This window comes from Athene noctua, chromosome 9 (assembly GCF_965140245.1).
Source record: "Athene noctua chromosome 9, bAthNoc1.hap1.1, whole genome shotgun sequence".
In the NCBI taxonomy this organism is placed as follows: domain Eukaryota; kingdom Metazoa; phylum Chordata; class Aves; order Strigiformes; family Strigidae; genus Athene; species Athene noctua.
Window position 1 is genome coordinate 23933727 of NC_134045.1, and position 15702 is coordinate 23949428.

A 15702-nucleotide genomic window follows, 5' to 3' on the forward strand; every position below is an offset into this window, starting at 1 on the left:
TTTGTTTCAGGTTAACTTGAACTAGTCCACGCTTAAGTTCCTTACATCGACAAACTAAATGTATTTGTTACAAATTTTCAGCAAATTTAGGAATACAGAGTTTGAAGTCAAGCTTGCATTAATGCCTTTTCAGAACGAAACCCCTCCTGTGTCCTGTGCCGCTCGGCTCATTGCTTCCACCTGCACCACCCTTCCTGCACTGCTGCTGTCTCGACTTCCCTTTGCAGGCGCTGGGATGGCTCTTGCTGACCTGTGCAATCGAGGCCACAGAAAGTTCCAAACTCGTTCTGCAGGCTTGTTTCAGCACTCAGGGTACTCTGAAGTACGAGGCTTTGGGAAAACCTCAGGAGTGACTCTCCAGCAGGAACAGCTGTCCACAACAGAGGTTCGACAAGAAGCAAGTTCTACAAAAGGAAGGAGAAGTACTTTATTGGGGTAGTAAAAATGTTTTTTATAACCATGAGCAGCAAAAAAGGACCTCCAGCAGTGACTTCTGTTCCTTCTCCATGGGCACCACATCACCCGAAGCTTTCATGCCCCCACGCCCACTGTGAAAACAGCTCGATTCACCTCTGGCGAAGTTCACGGCGTGTGTGGACCTCACGCGGGAGGAGCGGTCGCAGCTGCCTGAGCTCACCTCTGCCAGTGGCATCTCTGGGCACGCTGGCCTACAGCAGGGCGGTTTTCTATCGAAAACTTCAAACGCAAGGAGCCAACTGACCTGACCCAGGAGCAGAAACCCCTCCCTGAGATCCAACCAGGGAAGATGGCTGCTGCTTGTCAGTGCTTTATGGTAGGCAACGCTGCGGGTGGAGTGACCTGAGCTCCCTCCCCAGCACTATTTCTCTGCCACTATGGGCACAAGGCTGGTACTGCTATGGTCCCTTAGGCTCCTGCTGCTTTAAAAAATCTTTGTTTTTTTCTCTACACAGCAGCCACCTTAGCTTTGTGTCTTGGTCCTCCCAAAAGACAGTATAGTGCTGTTTGTTTTGTTTTGTTTTGTTTTTTTCCAGTTGAATCTCATTATCAGAGTGGCTGGAGAAGTAGCAAAGCCCTTATTGTACCTAGAAACTATCAACAAGTTTTGCATAAAAGTCTTCAGAGCTCCTAAAGCTCTTAGCACTAGGAGGAAGCTTTACATGGACAGCAGTAACCTCCCGCAGACATCAAACAGTTCTTGCAACATTACAAGAAGATATTCCCTTCTGCCCCTCAAAGAATGGATGTGCAGGTCTCAGTTGCTTCAAGAAAGTCCCAGGTATAAATCGGTCACCTCCTGGGCACTGTCATGAGCACAGGTCTTATGATCTAGTGCAATCATGAGGACTGTGGTGTGGGAGGGTGAGCTCTTCCCAAGCACTTTGCATTTACGGTAGGATAAGAGCAATTACAGTAGTTACTGGGAGGCAGCTAACTTGGGAGTAGTTTATTCAGCTCAGTAGCTAATGTCAGACAATCCTTTATTTCCATAGGCATGGACCTCATTTGTTGGTGATCAATTCACAAAATAATTGAGTCATGTTGCTAGAAACATCACTTGACTTCATGAATCTTAAGAACATGGATACGCAGAAAGAAAAATACATCACCATTTTTCTGAAGTTGGAAAAGCAACATGTTGTCTGGGAGCTATCATTCACGGCCACTGGCATAAAGGATAGAAGAAAATAAAATTGATTTGTGCAGTGCAGCAAGCACTAATGCAGTAAGAGACCACTAAAAATGGCAAAAATGAATGACAGAACTGAGGTGGAAACTTTCCAGCAGGTAAGTTTCTTCAAAGCATGCTATGAGAGTAAAGCTGACAAAACTTCTATTATTACAAAATATTGTGGTGAAACGTTAACAGACTTTACAATGAAACTGTATTAAGATGGGATACAACTGAAGGTGTTTTAAATGTTGCTGAATGTCAAGACAGAGACAACCTTCCTGCCCACATCAATTTTCACCATCAGCTACAGCTTTTAACAGTATTGGTATTTGAATTTACTAGTCTTCAGGCAGGGGGGGCACCGTGCTCGTTTGTATTTTTGGCCATTGGAAGGGGCAGCCTTTCCAGCAAAGTCAGTTTACTTAAGCAGAACTGTGGGCAGAAGGGAATTTTGTCTTCAACTACATGAGCTACGTAAGGGTTTTCACTCCATCATTTACCTTGTAAATTAGACTCCCGAGGGGAGAGGGAGCTTGATGTTTGAAATGCTGTATGCAAAAAGCCTATAAATTTGTCTCCCTTTTTTGTTTCTCTCTTTTAATATTAAACAGCCATTTTCACTGCTAGTTCTCTCTCTGCCTTAGGACAGAAGAAGAACACTTGCTAGAAACAAAAGAAAGGGAGCGGCAGCAGGGTGTGTCAACTAGGACAGAAGCTGATACAGAAAATCATTTACTGTCATGAGCACACGTTAAGTGTTGCACTTCATAAAACGAGAGGGAAATGTCCTTATACAGGGCTGGATGAATCTTCTTTCCGCTCTCAGTGAACATCCTGAACAGCCAGACACAAAGTTCTTCATTTCCCGCTCGTCTCTTCAACTTTTGCAGTAACGTGAAGCTTTCCCTAACGCTTGCTTCCCAACCGAAGTAGACTTTTGCTGGATTCAGTAGGTTAAGGAAAAAAATATGGAGTAAATTAGCGATTCATTTAATGGATTCTTGCCTGGCGCTTTCAGCATTATGACTCAGTCCTCTCAAAATCATGAGATTGGCTTAATCACTTAATTTTCTTTTTTCCAGATACAAACTCTGAGTCCCTTCTCGTTATTTAGGACACGGGACAGCTTCGCCCAGCCGAGCCCTGGCCTGCCGCAGTAAGCCCTGGCAGGCGGCCTTGCGCAGCCTTTCGAGGGGAATGAACCCTTGCGGAACTCCTCGGGGGCAGCCCGGCTGCTGGCACACTCGCATTCTTTCGGCTGCGTTTCTCCTGCACCGCACCCCCTGACTCCAGCGGCACCGGGCCGGCCAGGTTACTCGTTTGGGCCCACGGCTGCAGCCTGGGCGATGTGGGACCGAGCTCCCGCCACCGCCACCGCCGCCGCCGCCGCCGCCGCCTCTGGAGGCGACAGGCTCGCCTCAGCCCGGGCCCGCCTCACGGCCGCCCGCCCCACGGCGGCTCCCCGGCCGCAGCCGGTGCCTGCGGGCCGCAGCCGGTGCCTGTGGGCCGAAGGCCGAAGCGTTGCCCAGGCTCCCGCCCGGGGCCGCCGCTCCCCGCCGCCGGGCCCCTTCCCCGGGGCCGCGCCGCCCCCCGCGCGGCCCCACCGCGCCTGCGCCGCCCCCGCCCGCCGCCGCCGCCCGGCCCGCGCGCAGGCGCAGAGGCGGGCCCGGGCGGCCCCGCCCCTCCCGGCGGCGCTGTGCGCAGGCGCGGTGCGCGCCGCCTGCCCGCCCGGCTGGTGCGTGCGAGAGAGAAGATGGCGGCGGCGGGGGCAGCAGCGTGAGGCGCCTGGGAGACGCCGAGCTCCCCACGGACGCGGGGCGCCATGGCCGTGAACAGCGCCCAGGTACGGGCTGTCCCCGCGCTGCCGGCCCGGGGCGCTGCGGGGGCCCCTGACGGGCTCCGAGGGGTGGCCGGGCCCCGCCGCGCGGCTCGTCGAGGGGGGGAGCGTGGTGGCCGGGACTAGGCCCAGGGTGATTCTGCAGCTTCATTGAATCTCCTCAGGGCGGTGGGGGGGCCTCGCTGCCGGCCGGAACGGCGGTTTCCCGCACTCCCGGCGGCGGCTCTGCCCCGCGGAGGGGCCCAGCGTGCTGGGGCTCGGCCCCTCGCCGCGCCGGTGTCACCGCGCCTTGGCGAGGGGGAAGCAGCGGCGGGGAGGAGGAGGCCTGCGGAAGTCCTGTGCGGGGTGAAGTCAGTGCTGTACCCGCATCTGAGCTACTGCGAAGAGAGGATGGCTGGAAGAGAGTCGATAGCTGGGTGGTTTGGGGTTTTTTTTTCAGCTTTTTTTTTAAGGGGGGAGAGACAAGTGATTCTATAATGAGAACGGAATAAGGAGATTTGTAAACTAATCCTCCCCCCCCCCTTCGCCCAAACACTCAATAAACCTCAATGCATTGGGGTGCAAAGGGCTGAGTGTTGCAAGATTACTATGCATGGGGATGCGTGTGCAGTTTGCCTGTCTCCCACTAACTAAACCAGCCAGAAGATTTGTGCACGGAGTAAAAAAAAAAAAAAAAACCAAAACCAAACCTGCAATCGTGGTAGTTTTTCACTGGAAGTGAAAAGCTCGATTCCTGGTCTAATCTAGTGTGTGCTTAGGGCAAATGGTTGGGTGGGTTAACTTCACTATTTCTTCACTGTGAGCTTTTCTCCCAAAAAGCTTTAAAGCAAAAATGTCAGGCAGTGTGTGTGGTGTACCGAGGTGTCTATTTGCCAGACTTCATACAACTTTGTCGTTAGCAAATAATAAAGTTTAGAAATATTTGATCGTATTAAAGATAATTTTATTAAGAAGCTGTATTTTGAGGTACAAAATACATTTCATAAAATCTAAGTGTTTTAAACAAGGCGGTGCTTTATTCAGAATTCTGTTTTGTTTTTTCTTCTGAAGGGCAGTTAAGGTACACATGTAATAAAGTTGTGCAGTAGAGGCACTGACAATGATTTTTCTATAAAGCCAAGTTTGTAATTGGTGAGAACTATCGTGGCATTTGTTCAGCTTGATTTATTTATGTTGAGAGAGAGGGATGTAATTTTATGTGGGTGTTCTGAGGGCAGTTGCACCTTCTGAGTTTAAAATTTACAGTGGCTTTAAAATTTTGCATCCTTCAACTTTTTAGTTGGAGGAAACTGACTGGTTTTGGAATTTATTTTTTTTTTACTGCCCTAATGAATGGTAGAATGCACATGCATCAGAAGGATTCGTTGTCCAACTTGGAAGCTCTATTACTCGCTGCTTTCCCCTCCCCTCAGTACTAGACAGCAGTTCATGTGGTCGGTTTGATAAGACCGCTTGACATTGCAGCTTTTTTCTTGCTTTAGAAGAATTAAGGACATTTTTGTGTCTGTATTTAATTGGTTGGTGTACCTTGAAATAGAAAGAAGAGTTCAGTTGACGATTTAGTTTATTGGTGAAGCACTGCATAGCTGTAATTAAAACTACACTGTAAATTAATCTTTAGTACTAACTTGTACATAAGACTATTTTAAATCAACTCTATAGGTAGAGGTAGATATTTAGGTCTTGTGAGGATTGCTGCTTAAATTTATAATTCAGAAGCAAATCTGTAAGATACCTTTCGGTTAATGCTTTGTTCGTGTCATTAAACACAGCCTATTTTTGTGTTGGTTCTTTTCTTTTTTCTCTATTGTAAACAGTTTATTTAAATGCTGTCTGGGATTTATGCGAATACATATTCTGCAGCAATATAGTGCTGTAATCCTGAACTAAGGTAACAATGTTTTGCATTCTCTGGGATGGAGAACCTGAAGATAAGTTCAGGGATGCAATTTTACACGTTTCCATTTTATTTTAGAGTGGTACTGTTGCAGATCAGTAGAAAAATTAGTGAGTTTTAATAAAAGTTGTCTGTTCTGAGCACAACTAAATAACATTATTTAGTCATGTTTGTGTCATAATGCAGAGTCCTAGGCAAAAGTACTTCGTTTTTCTGTATAACTGTAACTTGAATGTACTGTAATCGAGACGATTTTTTTGTCACACAGGGGAAAAACAATCTTCAAGAAAATCACGCTCTTTTAATAGCTGAAATGCGTAGTCAGATTTCTGCCAATTAATGGATTCATGTAACAGTGGGCAGAAATATTTCATCAGTCAGGTTGCACATTCTAACAAATGAATCACGAAACATGACCATACCGCACATTTTCAAAGGGGCATTAATTTGGGATGGCCAGCTAGTCAGCCAGCACATGAGTATATGGGAACACAGTTTAGATACCACTGGTCGTTTGTACCTCTGTTCCGTGTCATTACTTCATAATCTTTTCATGAGATATTTAAGTGTGCTGTCAGTTTTCTGGGCGTGTTCTGCGTATATTCAAAATCTGTAAGATTCTTTTTCAGTAAGGTGAGCTACAAGTAAACCTGTATCACTACAGGTTTTGTATGACAGGACAGATGATGAGCTGATTTAGCGCTGGATATAGTTGAACCGTTTGTCATCAAGGTTATCTAAAAATCTTTGTTAAAAAAAAGGCATTTAAAAAACTATTTCCCTGTTTGAAAAGAGTAATATTCTGTAGGCACTGTATAAACAGTTGTTTTAGCCACTTTTCCTATTGTTTTTCACTGAAAGAATTAATACAAACGCATCATTTATAAATCTTGTGAAAACAAGTTAAGCAGAAGAAAGGATACCATAGCAGAATGAATCATTTATGCTTGTTTTGTTCTTTCACCATTTCTGTGGTGTCAAATTAACTCAGTGCCATTTTAAACGTACTGTATTGCCCCCAAACCCAGCTGAAGTAAAAACCAGTACGTTTTGAGTTCAGAAAAAACTGAACGAGCTCATAAGCTGCTCATCCTCACCCAAGCCTGTGTCTGGCCTGGCAACCAGAATAACTGGAACTCAGAACATGGCATGCAATCCGACTCCCTGAAATACTGCACTGCAAACTACCTCTTTTATGGCTGGCTTGGAGTGTTGCTCCCTGGCAGGGTGTAGTTTGATGTTCCCTTAAGCCAGTGCTGTTTCTGGAAGAAAAAAAAAAAATAAAATGAGAAGGCAGCAGTCTGTTAGGCATTTGTTCTACACTTTCTTTGCAATGTTCTACCTGACGTTTGTGGGTGACCTCGATTAGGAAATTGTTCAGTCTCAAAAAAAAAAAAAATCTTTAAAAAATGGTCGTTATGCAGCTGTATGAGTTTCTTGTGCTAGCTTGCTTGAATCCGTGCGTATGTGTTTAATGTTACAGTATCCTTACAGACAGAAGTGTTTGGAGAGAAGGCAGTGTGGATTCTATCCATCAGGGTCGTGGAATACGCTGAAAACTATGGGAGACACCCTGACCACGTAATGAAAGGTGGCTCTGGGCGAGGGCTGCCCATGGGTGGATTTGGAGAGAGGCGTTTGAGTGCATCATCTTGCTGTAGCTGCTGCTTCTCCCCTGTCCTGCTCAGTTGCTATTGTGTGCTTTAAAGCAGTGAACAATCTGGATTTGTCTCCCTCCCACCCACCCTTTTTTTTTTTTTTATTTTTTTTGTTTTCCTTTGAGTCTTGATTTCATTGCTCGGAAGGGTCTGGGTTTGTCCTTTTGCAGGAGCTTTTGCCTGTGGAGTGAGTAGCTGTTTCAGGCTTCCGTGATCTCAGAATTCAGGCTGCAGCTGAAGCTGTGAGTTTAGGTAGCCAGAAGGTATCATTTGCCTTTCTAAAATGTGAATGGTGAATCCGTGCAGAGTACAGCGGATGAATGTGGGTTGGTTAACTTAAAAAAAAAAAAGAAAAAAATAGTCTGGGAAAACTGACATAGAACTTAAATTTGGAACTATATGGCAGCATGCAAATAATAGAATAAACCCACAGGTTTTGTGAATCACTGCTATTTATTCTGTGCATTCTAGACTATAGCACTGATTTGGAGACTTTTTTGAATGGATCCAGCCATTTACCTATTAATAAATCCAGTTTTTGTAGGCAGTTGCTTAGACACACTGCTTTTTGCATTTGTGTAGCTGTTAAAATACTTGTCAAGTTAAGTGAGGTTTTGTTTATAGGTAAACTAAGCAGTCTCATTTCTGTTTAGTGATACACATGCAACATGCTGTGTCGTACAAAACAGCCAAATCTGTTGTAATAGAAGTTGCTGGCCTTGGGCCATTGGATTATAGTCATTTGTCACTCTAATGCCATTTCAGCAATGTAGATGTTCATTTCCAAAGAATTAAACATGCTAGAACTGCGGTTTTTCTTTCTGATGGAAGTGTTTTATGTGTGATCATTAAACATACAACTGGGGATTATGGAACAAAGAGTTATGCTTCATGGTGAAAAAAATGTGTGTGTGTGTGTACATGTGTGTGTGTTGTGTGTGTGTGTGTATATATATATATATATACACACCTCCAAAAACTCCATAATGGAGCAGTCTGAGATTTTAAAATTGGCATTCTAAAGCCTATTTTTATTTTATGAAACTGTAATGTATGCGTTTAAGTGTTTTAAGCATTCCCAATAGTGGTGCTGTGTTGATTATTTTTAAAACACTTTGAAGGTTTTTGTTAGATTAGCACTCATGTTAATGTATTCATTAACACTCTAATAGAGTAAAACTTTGAAGTACATTAGTCTTTTTTAATTTTGTATTTGACTCTCTAATACCTGATTTAATTGTACAAGTTCTTGATATTTAAATACATATAAGAACTTTTCCTCCTTGTTTGACAGCACAGGGTTTATTGATCTTTGGTGTGTGCTACAAGGTCTGTTTTTCTTCACCTGTAGTTAGGCAGGAGGGAGCTTAAATCACAGGAGCCCTAACAGAGTGTATGTGTAAGGCTTATTTAAATCATACACCTTATGGAGAAGTATGTTTAACATAAAATTAAGAAAGGCCTTCTTGAGATCCTGTGATAGTTTCAAATGCTAGTGCCGTGCAAACTGAAAGAAATGTGCAAGAGTGTTTTGGGGAATTTTGCTGCTTATGGTGTTGTGTGTGAATTCGTATCATGTATGGAAGTTTTAAAAGAAGCATTGTATGTTATTTGCATTGGAATTGTAGTAGGAAAGAAAGGGATATGGATGAGCTTCCACTGAATGTAATGTTAACACAAAGTGGAAAATCACTTAAGGGTTCTGTAATTTTCTTAACTTTTTAACAAAGTAAGCCCCCCAATTGGTGTTCAGCTTGAGGTGGAAAAGAAAAATGCCCTATCAGTAAGAAACTGCAAAGAACGTATCGCTAAAGGTTGTGTGAAAAGATGCATTAAAAAAAAAATAAGAGAAAGTAGGTTTTCTTCAAAGAATTCTGTGTATGAAAGATTTCTCTCTGGTTTGTTTGAATCAAACTGAACATACTAGCAGAAATAGCAGTTCTGTATTCCCTCAGTGCAGCGGGCATGTTTTTTCATACCACATTTAGAGCCTGCTGTAGTGATTCACAGGTTTCCTGCCTCATTTTTCGCCGTGAATGTTGCAGACTGGCAATGGATTTACCAGTGCAACTTAAAATGCAGAAGTTGTAAATCATTCATACAAAGAAGCGAAGGCTTTTGTCCTGAAAATATTTTGTCCTGTTGGAGTGGGATTCCTTTGTAGGTAGTGTAGCAACATATTACCGTTAGTGATTCTTGTAGTGTCAAGATAATGTTCTTCTCTTCATGAGTACCTAAACGGCTTTGCCATATGCACGTACCTGTCTCGGCAGGAACATGTTTATGATTTGCTCTTCAGCCTGTATTGCAAAAATAGACATATGTGTTTTAAATTGAAGATACCTAGCATTGAAAACTCCTAGAATGCAGGTGGGTTTATGAGGAGTCGGAGGACAAGAGTGACTTTAGATGTACTGACATTCATTGTGTGAATGTATTGAGTTCAGATGCTCTACGTGGTATCAAACCGCGGGTATTCTCACTCCTAGTTGTCTGGTGAAGCAGAGTTCCTGCTGCACATGGCTCCTGTTTGAACAGGCTGGGTGTAAGTTTTAAAGAGGGAAATGCATTTGAGGCTAATCTTTACAAGGTAGGAGTTGAAGAAATAACTCTGACAGGAGAAAAGGGGAGATAGAGGCAAGATATTGATAATCCCTTTGATTCTTGCTGCAAGCATTAGGATGGATGGAGAGGGAAATGTAAGAAGTTTAGCTGGTTATTTTAATGGTAGCAACAGGCAATTAGATTAATTGTATTCAAATAATGCTTTTGGACTGTGCTACTTAGGAGAGTATTTGGTTAAAAATGATGTTATACCAGTACATAATATGAGATGGTCTTGCCATTTTAAGTATGAGTAGGTATGATAAAAGGAGAGGGAAATAAAGCAGGGAGAAAGAGTCATTGTCAGCACAAGTTACAGCTGAATTGCTAGAAACATCAAGTTCTCTTGAGTTCCAGTCTACTTCAGTCTATCCATTAAATCATATAGTCTCTAATAATAGCTAGCTGTTACCAAAGAAAGTAAAAAATATGCTCTAAAGTCCTTAAAGCATGGAAAACCTCACTTTCTGTTCCTTTGCGACTTTTGGGATACAAACCCAAAGCTCCCACTGTTCGAAAATTTCTGCGGAGCACCTTAGTTAATCGATACAGAGTTGGAAAAAAGTCAAAGACAGTTTATTTAGGCAGTTCCCAATACCCCTTTTCTTCTTCTCAGCTAAAGGCTCTGACCGTAGGGTATTGCCCCTTAACAAGAAGTTTAAGCTTCCACAAATCACAGATAGTGAAAGCTCCCTAAAAACACTTAAGACAAAAAAAAAAAAAAAAAAAAAAGGATTTATGTTGTTAACATGCTTTCTGAGATACATAAAATTATCATCCTGGCATTGCAAGCGGCAGAAAATGTAAGTGCAGCAGAATCATAAAAGTGTGAAAGAGGAGTAGTCAGCTTTCAGAGCAGAAGAAATAAAGCTGTTGAGTTTGCTTATGTCAACAGGTTTGCATTCTCAGTCTCTTGAACTTTACCTTTGTACAAACACAACACTGATTTGTGGTGGTCACTCTTGTTGCTGTGAGTCAAAATGACTGTAAATACCAGATGCTGGCATGCGGGGTTTTGGATGTTGCCAAAGACTCACAGTTTCCTTAATTGGGGAGGGTGAAGGCAATGGATACGTATTACACTTTGTCACATAAAGGCAATTGCAGTTTTCTGCTTTGGTGTAATTGCATCCTTAAAATAGAGATTTCCCCTAGTTCTCATCAGTGTTCAACCCTGGAGGCATTTTTTTTCCTTTGCTTTGTACGGCTGCTAGTAATGGTGGGCTACAGGGATCCCTCATTGCTAGAAGTGGTGCTCAGTTGTGTGCTGGGCTACATAGCATGAGCACGGACAATATTTTCACTGGAGCATGACTTTACAGTTAGTCTGAATTCTCACAGTTTTTCCTAGCCAAAAATCTTAGGGCTTAGCTAAGAGCTAAGGTATTTTATAGCCGTTTGGTTTTCGTGCCAAATCTCCTGTGTCTGTGCTTCAAATTATTTTATGACAACTTTTTTTTAAATAAAAGTGCTTGTAATTAGTGCTTGCTCTATTATCTTTGGTCAGATGAGTGTCTGACACATCTAGTGTGTCTTCTGAGTAGCCAGAAGTTGCCATATTTGAAAATGGCAGATGTCACTAATACGAATCTTAGTTTAGTTTGTATTTTCTCTTTTATTTGCAAAGCAGCCATTTTGAGCAATGGTATGAATGACTGATTGTGTTTACTGAATGTTTTTATGATTTGCAAGATTTTTTTAATTGGATTTGGGACCAAAGGAGGTAACGTACAGCCACATGAGAAAGCATGTTCTTTCAAAAGCTGCCCAAATTGGTGGTGTTTGAAAGTGGAAAGTATTATAAATTCACAATATGCAGGCTGAAATATGAGGGTGTGGTTTCATTGTTGTTGCTCAACCTTTGCAGATCTGCATTGCAGATTAGATGGCAATTTGCTCATATTTATGTGGGGTCCCCTAAAATGTTCTTGCTCCTTTGTACTATAGATGGATGATGGCGAAGGTGGAAGGTGCTTGCCCGTGGAGGTGAGGGGTGTGAGCAGGGACACTGCACGCAGTGGCTGCTTCTGCCTCTGTCCTTGCAGTGGATGAGGTGAGGAGCCAGTGCTTCGTTGTTTGTCCCCCTGCCATGTATCGATATTCCCCTTTGGAGATGGCTGGGTGGACAGGCCGGAGAGGTGGTGACTCCAACTCCTGCCTGGATGCGACCCTGAACCGTCGGTCGTGTGCTCTCATCTCATAGTGTTGTGGGCTTTATCAGTAATAGTATGGTGGAGTACACTCTGGTTTAGTCCATTTTCCCCCTCAGAAAGCAGAATTTCAGTATCTTCAATATTGTAAGTATGTTGGGAAATAGCTTGAGTGCTCTGGTTTGCATTCTGTTCATTCACATGTGCAAAAGAAATCTGAGCACTAACAGAAGATCTTGTGTGCAGACAGACATGAAGTAGCACCGCTATTAGTTATTCTTCTCAAATGAGCTACCTGAAAAAAAAGTCCTAATTGTTATCATACAGTAAACCTACTGCCATATTTATACTCTGTTTTTAATACTGCCATTATAAAATATGTGTGTTTAATATGCTTACTGTCTGTGTTTTAGTTGCAGCAGTGTATTAATCTGTGCATTTGTTGTAACAGCTATCTTGCATCTAGGTAAAATTGTGTTACAGATACTTAAGCTCTAAAACTATCTCAGGAGGGGGTGGCATATGTGTGGTGTCCCAATTTTCATTGTAGCTTGCATACCACTTCAAAATACGAAGTTGCTGGCAATGGGCAGTGCCAAATCCTCTCGGGTTTCCACCTGCCACTTACCACATGTCAGGCTGGTGGAGGAGATGGACGGCTGTGTAAGTACAGAGAATCAAAGCAATAGATGGGGTCCTTGGCTTCTGTCTGCTGGGGGACATACAACATACATGTGTGTCACGTGGAGAAGTAGTGGAAGTGACTTGAGTTCCTGCAGAGAGAAACTAAGAAACTCTGTAGTATTACTCTCAAACTCCAGCAGTTACAGAGCTTAAAACACAGGAGACTTTATTATGTGGCAGTTGTGTTTCGTTTCTGTGATCCTCTTTAGTCATGTACCAATCATTGTGATTTTTGCAAGTTTTCTGTCTTCTTTTTGGCTGTTTCTGTATGAGTTTATAACCCATTTTTGGCAGGTCTCAACTCATAAAGGGGAAAGCCTCATTGTTGCTCCTAGCCACTTGCATCTTTTGCTGTATGCTGGTTCCTCTTCTTTTCTTAACCCTCCATCCCCTAGTGCAGAAAAAACCCACAACCAACAAATAAACAAAAAACTGGATTATTTTCCTCTCAGTTTAATTGCTGATCATTCTGCTTGTGCCAGAACTGGCACAGAAGAGGTGGGATTGTGAGTCCAGCAAAATGAAAAGGCGAGTAAAACCTGTGTGGCCTTAGTGAATGGAGGCTGGTGGTGCTTGTTTTTAACGATCAGCCAGTGTTTTCTCTTACTGTCGCTGTTAAATGTGTAGTGCTTTGCCAGGGTGGTTACCCCTGTACAAGATCTGGACAACATTAGTTTTTGCCTTGTCTTTTTTTATTCTTGGTGGCCAGCATGGTTTTGATAGGACTTGGCACCACATGCAGATTAATACTAAACTTTCTAGGTTAAACCTCACTCAGCTGTAGTTTCAAGCATTCAGCACTTCTGAAATTTAGGGTTGAGATGTGGTTTGGCCTTCAAAAAGGTCATATCAGTCCTGGGTGGGTGGGCTTCACTGCCTTCTCAAGGTGCTAATCTGTATTTCTTGTCAGAATGGAGTCCAGATAGCTAATTTTTGCCTCCCCTAATCTTAGCCATCACAATTCCTCCCCTGAGTAATTGCTTGTGAAAAGCATTGTGTGGGTGACTTGTCTAGCCGTGGTGCTGTTAGGGATAGATTTTTAGTTTTCCACAACATTGAGCTACAGTTACTCAGAGGCTATCTATTCTTTTCCTACTTTTCTTTATCTTCTAGTGTATTTTTCAGCTTGCTTGACAAACTGGAACAATGGTCTCCTTAGTGCCCAGGGTGGAAGTGTCCTCTGGGACGGGTCTGTATTGATCCTGTGAGGTGTTAGTTCTCTGTGAAGACTTGAGTAGTGCAGATAAGCAAAGAAAATATCGAACGTACACAAACTAGTGGAAATCAAATGAAAATACAAGCAGTCTTCATTTTTATGCAGCTTTACTTTTCGTTACTTGATTTTAGAAGCATGGTTTTTAATGTAATGTCCTTATCTTAAATAATAGGGTGCCATTCTGATTGTCTCATGCTGTATCTGCAAGGTTAGCACCTTTACGTGCGTGGAAAGGGCGTCTGCTGTTCAAGTGCATGGAGCAATTCACAAGAGGGAGTATTATTAAAGAGGCTGAGATACATACTGCTGTATCTGAATTAAAGAGCCTTCTGACTGGTTATGCAATTCCAGAATTTTGGGTGGTAATTCAGCTTTTGAAGGGGAGAGTGGTCTGGCAGGCACAGACCAGTTCTTTCCATTTCTTTTTCTTCTTGTGCTGTCTCTACCAATAACTTCAGATCCTGTGTCATCTCTTCATCTAACTCTTGTGCCTTATCTTTGGCCTCATCAAGTCAATTGTAATTTCCTTGAACCACTTAAAAATGTGCTTACAGTCAAACTTGTTTAATTTCTTAAAACTCAGGGTTTTAATGTACCTTTTCTTCCCAGAGTTCTACCTCGTCTTTCCTTTCTAATAACCTCATCCAAGTCAAGATGTGTTAGTTTTACTGTTTTAAACATGGATTTGGTGGATAAAAGTTCCTTATGAGGTAAATGCAGGTATAGCAAGCACAGAAGAAAAAAGGTTTTCCTCTGCCAGGGCACTGCCAAGCACCTCTGAAGCTTGCTAGCTGGAAGCCATTACAGGGAAAACCTCTTTGTCCTGGTAGCCCAGAGCATCCTGTCTTGCCAGGGTAGGAATGTACTGGCTCCTTGATGCTATGAACTATGTGGATGGTAGAAAAGATAGTGCATGTGTTGTTTTTCCACCTGGAGGAATTCAGAAGCTCATTGAAAGCAAAACCTTCAAAATCTTAGTTCCTAAAATACCTGCTAAATAAAGATTTTGTAAACCTCAGAAATAATGCTGATTTATACAGCATGTCTGGAATTTGGGTGGACTGCTGTGAGGTGTTGAAAGACAATTTGCTACTTAATGTGGCTAAAGCAGTGTTCTCCAGATGCAAAACTGATTTTACTACCATGTTCTTAGAAGTTTGTTCTGCTGCAGGTAGGTATCTGGCACAAAAGGTTGCAGGCCTACTGATTTTAGTCTGGCAGAGAAGAAAAAACCTGGCTAATACTAAGGGTTATTTTTTCTTCTGAGAAATATTAGATAAAATTAGTAAGAGATTGTTTTGCCTGCCCCACCTGTAATAAAATAGTAGTTAAACTGGCTGTGTTCTTGAGTAACTTCATGTTTCAGCTTCTCTCTCTTCAGTGCTTATCATGCTGTAGTAAATCGGAATAATTCAAGTCTTAATTATTTTTCATTATGGGAAGAGTTTACAATTTGCGCGTTAGACTCAGTAACTAGTACAGTGCAAGCCGAGCTTGCAGAGCTTGAAGTAAAAGTGTTTGCTCAATTATGAGCAACCAGCTTGAAGCTGGTGTTTTCAAACTCATTGAGGGTGTGAAGACAGAGACTTAACAATAGGTGTTTTACCAACCACTGTTCTTGAATTCAAAACTGAAGAGGGACCTATCCACCAGTTTTGGAAGTGTTTATTTTTCTTTTGATATTTACAAGGACTGCCTGCTTGGAGAATTTAATAGGAAAGTAGTTTTGTTTGGCTTTTATTTTGATTTAACATGCGAGGAAATAGATTGGAAAATGTTACTTCTCTCAATCGCTGGCAGATGTTCTGTGGGCTTGTAGTGGTGGAGCTGCTGGTGTAAAAGTGTCAGAAATTCCATCTTTCGCTCTCCAAAGAGCTAAGAATTGATGTAATCAGCCCTGACAATTCAGTTGTTATCTTCCCTCTTGCTTGATGTCCGGAGTGTACTTTCCAGGTATTCCTGCTGTAGTCCCAGAATGACTGCTCATTGCTGCAGCTCCTGT

The 15702-nt window shown here is 42.7% G+C and overlaps 1 protein-coding gene across 1 annotated transcript in view; it reads left to right on the forward strand.

The window, feature by feature from the left end:
- The first annotated feature begins 3374 nt into the window (after positions 1–3374).
- USP10 (ubiquitin specific peptidase 10) overlaps positions 3375–15702 on the forward strand; it is a 54605-nt gene continuing 42277 nt past the window's right edge. The window contains exon 1 of the mRNA XM_074913428.1: positions 3375–3497. Within this exon, the coding sequence (XP_074769529.1) occupies positions 3477–3497 (21 nt within the window). The 5' untranslated portion in view covers positions 3375–3476. The remainder of the gene's footprint in view (positions 3498–15702) is intronic.